This window comes from Taudactylus pleione, unplaced genomic scaffold, assembly GCF_031769625.1.
Source record: "Taudactylus pleione unplaced genomic scaffold, aTauple2 ptg000305l, whole genome shotgun sequence".
NCBI classification, from domain to species: domain Eukaryota; kingdom Metazoa; phylum Chordata; class Amphibia; order Anura; family Myobatrachidae; genus Taudactylus; species Taudactylus pleione.
Window position 1 is genome coordinate 10,322,618 of NW_028284706.1, and position 6,000 is coordinate 10,328,617.

The 6,000-nt window shown below is 41.8% G+C and overlaps 1 protein-coding gene across 1 annotated transcript in view; it reads left to right on the forward strand.

Annotated features, from left to right (window-relative positions):
• The window catches only part of PLCXD2 (phosphatidylinositol specific phospholipase C X domain containing 2), a 45,823-nt gene extending 40,207 nt beyond the window's left edge, over positions 1-5,616 (forward strand). Inside the window, exon 4 of the mRNA XM_088442155.1 lies at positions 4,233-5,616. Within this exon, the coding sequence (XP_088298281.1) occupies positions 4,233-4,395 (163 nt within the window). The 3' untranslated portion in view covers positions 4,396-5,616. The remainder of the gene's footprint in view (positions 1-4,232) is intronic.
• Positions 5,617-6,000: the final 384 nt, after the last annotated feature.

Consider the following 6,000-nt stretch of genomic DNA (forward strand, 5'->3'; position numbering starts at 1 on the left):
ATCCACAGGTGGAGATAATTATTTCACTTGTGTTTCTGTGAGGAGACCTGGAAAACATGCACTGATTGGGGTCCTGAGGACCGTGTTTGAGAACTTGTAGCCTAGATCACCATAGTAATAGTCCAGTCAACATTTCTAAGTTACCCATGGGCGCAGAGGTGGGATAGGTGCAGGTTACAAAGTAATGGGCCTACCAAGGAGATGCAGCTACACCACCAACATGTTAATGGCCATGCCCCCATCAGCACCGGATTGCCTGGAAGGCTAGGAATTCAAAATGTAGTGTGGACCCACATATACCAGGGTGCAGAATTTCTCTTGGAATCCCTGACAAGTTTTATTGGACCGACTGAGCATGTTAGATGGGAAGTGGAGATTAACAAACTTTTTAAATAATAGTTGCTTTCAGCAGAAAATTCCTAGCAAAAAACTGTTTCATATTAATCTTATTTACTGATCTAAACTTACAATTATCTGAAATGAAAAGAATCCCCAATCACTGTGAGGTAAACTTATAAATTGTCTATGTGTATCTATCATCAGCTGTTTTTTGACTCTCTCTGGGACATGAACATGTACAGACATCTCTATTAAACAAATCCACAATCTTTTCGAGGTAAACTATTGATTGCCCAAAATTTGACACAACGTCAGGAATGTGTAGATGCAATAAACATATCGGGCCAAATGTAATAGGTAGTCTGTTTTGGTAAATGGCGAGTTTGGTGCTAAACTCGCAATTTTTCACAACTCTCCAATGTAATAGGGTGTCTGTTCACTAAAACTCGCATTTTTCAGAGTTACTAAAACTCTCCATTCTCAAACTCGCATCCAGATGTTTTCACATTGAAAACAATCAACTCGCCCAATGTAATAGAGTGTGTGTTTCAGACTCGCAAAAAAAAGGTTACCAAAAGTCCCCAAATAATAGACCTGCTTCAGGCTAGCGAGTACATCCTGAGCAGGTCAGATTAACACAAAAACATGCACATATCCCTGAGATATGTACATGTTTCTGTGTGTACTTATGTAAAATGTGTTTAAATAAAAAAAAAATTACGTGCACACCCTCCCCAAAAGCATAACCAGCCCCGGGCTTTATAAAGCCTGTTCTGGTTCTAAAAATACAGGGGCCAAAATGCGTAGGGGGCCCCTGTATATTAAGAACCAGCACAGGGCTTTGTTGAGCTGGTCCTGGTTCTGGAAAATCAGGGGACAAAACGAGTAGGGGTCCCCTGAAAATTCCTGAACCAGCACCGAACTCTTTCTAGCGGGGGGATAATGCCACAGCCAGGGAAAACCTTTCACCGGTTTCCCCGGCCAAAGCATTATCCCTGACCGCTAGTCAGTCCAGGCCGGGGATCCCTGGGGAGTTGGGTACCCCCCCAATAAAGGGGTACCCCTCTCCAGGGCACCCCAGGCCTAGACTGATAGCCCGGGGCTATCCCCGGCACCCTAGGGCGGTGGGTGCCGGGTTGATAGTGTAAAGTGAAAGTGTAAAATTAAATTTACCATATTGTCTTTATTTGTAGAACCACAAGTACCAGCAAGCCTCCCCTGCATGCTGGTATTTGGAGATCCACAAATACCAGCATGCGGGGCATTACGGGCCCGCTGGCACTTGTAGTTCCACAACTAATGAAATACGTAAAAAAACGAACACACCGTGAAAGTATCATTTTAATAAAACATACATGCACACTCACACTCACACTCACACATACTCACCTATTATCCGAAGTAATCCATAGGGGTGTACCTGAAAAAAAAATCCATACTCACCTCTCCTATGCGTAGATCACGTCCTCTTCTCCAAGTAGGCAATCCAGGGGTTAAAATAAAAAAACGAAAAAAACCCGATCCATGCGGACTGAGCAAAGGTATGTGTGTACACATACCTTTGCTCCGCGTAAATGTCAGTGCAGGGGCCGCCAGCCAATCAGGGAGCATCTCCGTCGGAGCAGCTCCCTGATTAGCTGAATGCGGCCAGCCTCTGTCTCCCTTAGACGTCTATGGTGAGAAATCCCCATAGCCGTCGCGACATTGTATCATTGATGTAACCACAACATTAACATCAATTAATCTTGCGGTTACTATGTAGCGGCTCTCACCATAGACGGGCTATGGGGAGTCTAGGCCTGGACTGACTAGCAGTCAGGGATAATGCTTTGGCCGGGGAAACCGGTGAAAGGTTTTCCCTGGCCGTGGCATTATCCCCCTGCTAGAAAGAGTTTGGTGCTGGTTCAGGAATTTTCAGGGGACCCCTACTCGTTTTGTCCCCTGATTTTCCAGAACCAGGACCATTCAACAAAGCCCTGTGCTGGTTCTTAATATACAGGGGCCCCCTACGCATTTTGGCCCCTGTATTTTTAGAACCAGAACAGGCTTTATAAAGCCCGGGGCTGGTTATGCTTTTGGGGAGGGGGTGCACGTTTTTTTTTTTTAACACACACAGAAGCCATCACGGATCTCACTGATCTGTGATGGCTTCTCTAAAACTCGCACCTTTTAATGCTACTTGCATTAAAAGGTGTCAGTTTACATAGTCCTAAACTCGCCTGCACTCGCAAATGCAGTAGCCTCGAGCTGAAAAGTTCGCAGGCTATTGAATTTGCGAGTTTCAGTACAAACTCGCACTTTTTAAAAGTGCGAGAAAGTGCGAGTTTGTACTGTTACTAAAACTGACTACCTATTACATTTGGCCCATCATATTGCAATAACTTACTACAACACACTAAAAATTACCAATAGAGAAACACAGCTCAGCCGTGTTCCGATAAGTTATGTCACTTCTTTGGCTCTCCCCAGTTTTGTCAGGGATATCAAACATATCCCTTATGTTAATCCAGCCAATCAGTTTAGCACAGTAAGCGTCATTCCAAAAAAAAGTTCACAATGGTTACATTGACAATTTTAATTTACTATTGCAATCAAAGTAGCACTACACAATAAGCAAATATAAACCAGATTTCTATATTCAAGCTTGCATTGCCACTGCAGTAATAATCGTGGGTTGCCAATATCATTATCCAGAACTCAGGAATGAACCAAATGGGGTTGGTGTCTCTGCAACCTAGGATTTTAATATATACAGATGGGCCCAGCTAGTTTGTTGCTCATAGGGCGCCATTCCAGGCCTCTGTGTCGCGCCATTGAATGTTACGTGATGGCTGTACTGTGGCGTGTTGTGGTATTCTACAATGAAAGATAAGCTATGGCATGTAATACACTGCTTAACCTCTGGGTGGCGAGTGTTCCACTGATTAAATTTGTACTACTGAATACCACACTGTTAAAGTGGATGGCCCTGTAATGTGTACAATACAATGTCTACTGTATAGCGGAAATGCCAAGTGATGGGATGTTGAGAGAAATGTTTTAAAGTTCCTTAAAATAACTGAACTTCTGTTGCTCTGACTTTAAGTAATGCTTAGTGTGCGTCTTCTGGTCAATGTAAGCTATGGCTGCTTTATTGGGACTCGGTACAGTAATATACATCTAGGGTCACTTTTAGGGACAGGGACATTGCAGCACAGTAATAGAGATGAGTCCACATACAGTACATCTATCCTCCGTGCGCTACAAGTTGCTCCACACATAGCGCAGGAGTGCTGTGTGACTTGGTAGTGCCGTGCATCTTTTTCTGCATCTCTTTATCCTTCAAATGCGTCTTATTGGCACAAGCAGCTTCTGCTGATTAAAATGATATGCAGCATGCCTATGTTCTGTGAGCGAGTGCGGGTGTATCTGCAAGCAAATCACTCCATTACAGTGTTACAATCGCTGATACTATAAAGTAGTATTTTGCATGCAGATACACCCGCACTGGCGGGACACAGGCATGCTGCATATCATTTTAATCAGTAGATGCTGCTTGTGCTATCAATTCGCATCGCTGTATGATTCAGACGCATTTGAAGGTAAAAAGTTGCATAAAAAGATGTACTACCGAGTCACGCCATGGCATGGTGTGACTAAAAGGCCTGTTTAACGTGCAAGGAGGCTGGATGTATGAGGACCTATCTGTATAGTATGTATTTGTATAAATAACAGAATTCACACACCACCAAGTGATTTATTTTTAATTTTGTAGTGAAGATTTAAAAAATAAAAATGAAGAAAAAAATGATCCCTTTCCATGACTTGTGATTGAGCACAGCATGGTAATACATTTTTTCATTTTAAATACTGAGCAAAAATACAATAATTTTATATTGACATTTTCTTCCTAGGAATCTTCCAATGATACTGAATTGGGTGAAGATGCAGAAACCAGGAGCAATGGGTGTTAACATCATCACGTCAGATTTTGTTGAACTGGTTGACTTTGCAGAAACAGTTATTGGACTAAACTATCTGCTACTAAGAAGCAAAAAATACAAAGACAGTAATTAAAAATTCTAATTTGAATCCTATATAATCATTTCTTTGTCGGGGGAAAGGGGCCAGACTACAAGTCTTCTTGAAATAAGTTATCACTGACTGTCCTGCTATTTTTTATATTTTTATGTCTACCTCTGTTTTCAATTTGCCTAATTTATTAGTAGATGAAGGGCTTCATTAGGAATCTTTAGGTTCTGAAAATCTGCACATGTGAAGGTGTGAGTATGATTCTTTTTCTAACAAAATCTCTACATTCATTCTGTGTCTGCAGTGATGGGAGAGGTTTTTAGAGTTTTATATGTTGTTCAATTCATGTGACTTAATTGCATTTTTATATTAATCTATTATGTTATAGAAAATGGAAGGAACCTGTATAACACCTGTTGATTAGTTATTGATGCTAAAGAAATGTTATGCAGGCTATGTCCACTAATACCCCTTTTACACTGACCTAAAAATCCTGGGTTGATGCGCATGAACCCGGGATTTTCGTATGTGTAAGTGTATCTAACCGGGTCTAGGGACCCGGGGATCCATCTCGGGTACATTGCAGGGTTGGCTACGGGTCACTCCCATAGCACCCTGCAGTGTAAATGGCGCGATCCGGACATCATCTCCAAGCGTCCACCCTAACTCCGAAAGAGCCGGTCTCTGTAGACCCAGTTCCGGTGTGATCTGCGCCGACGGGAATATCCTGGGTCTGCGTCACAGTCTGAAAGGGGTTAGTTCTGGATCTGATCCAGATTGGAACCCTATTCCAACCCCCGGGTCAGACTCAGTACTTTGGTATAAAAGAGGTATTAGATTGTTTCTTTGACTTTTGGGGAACATGACAGTTTATGCCTGCCATTTTTTTTTAGATTTCTTTACATTCAAAAATGGCTATTATACCCAAGAGTAGCAGCTATATTGTCATAGCCTAAATTTGATGGTACATATACTATTTTCATCAAAAAGAGTAAATGTCGGATCAATGGTTCAATAAAGAGATGAAAAAGTCAAATTAGTTTGTATAATTTGTTTAATCTAATTATCTTTATTCAGTACAGAACTATAGTGGTAAACTCCCAGGCCAAACTCAGAAAAACGTCACTTTTTGGAGTTTGGTACCTAAGGCTGAGATCGTAGTCCCCAATGATAATAAAGCTGCAGCACTAATTAGCACTCTGTCAGAGATTTCTGTGAAATATCCTGCATTGTGCTATTAGTACAAAGTAGGGATGTGCAGGCTCGGATAGGTTCGAGTTTGCACGTGGAGTTCGGATTTTTCCCTCCAAAAAAACGGAACTCAGAACGAGGCAAAACGTCATCTTACATGGACGCACATCATCATTCCTGGACAAAAGACAAGGAATGATGATGTTCGTCCATGTAAGATGACGTTTTGCCTCGTTCTGAGTTCCGTTTTTTTGGAGGGAAAAATCCGAACTCCACGTGCAAACTCGAACCTATCCGAGCCTGCACATCCCTAGTACAAAGCAACAATTCATAAAAAGAACCTTAAGTTCCTACGTAATTTTATGAAAATAACCTTGATACCTAGTTCTAAAATATCTAATGACACATTTTATTGACACTTACCAAATGGTGAATCAGGCACCCATCTATGTCTTCCAC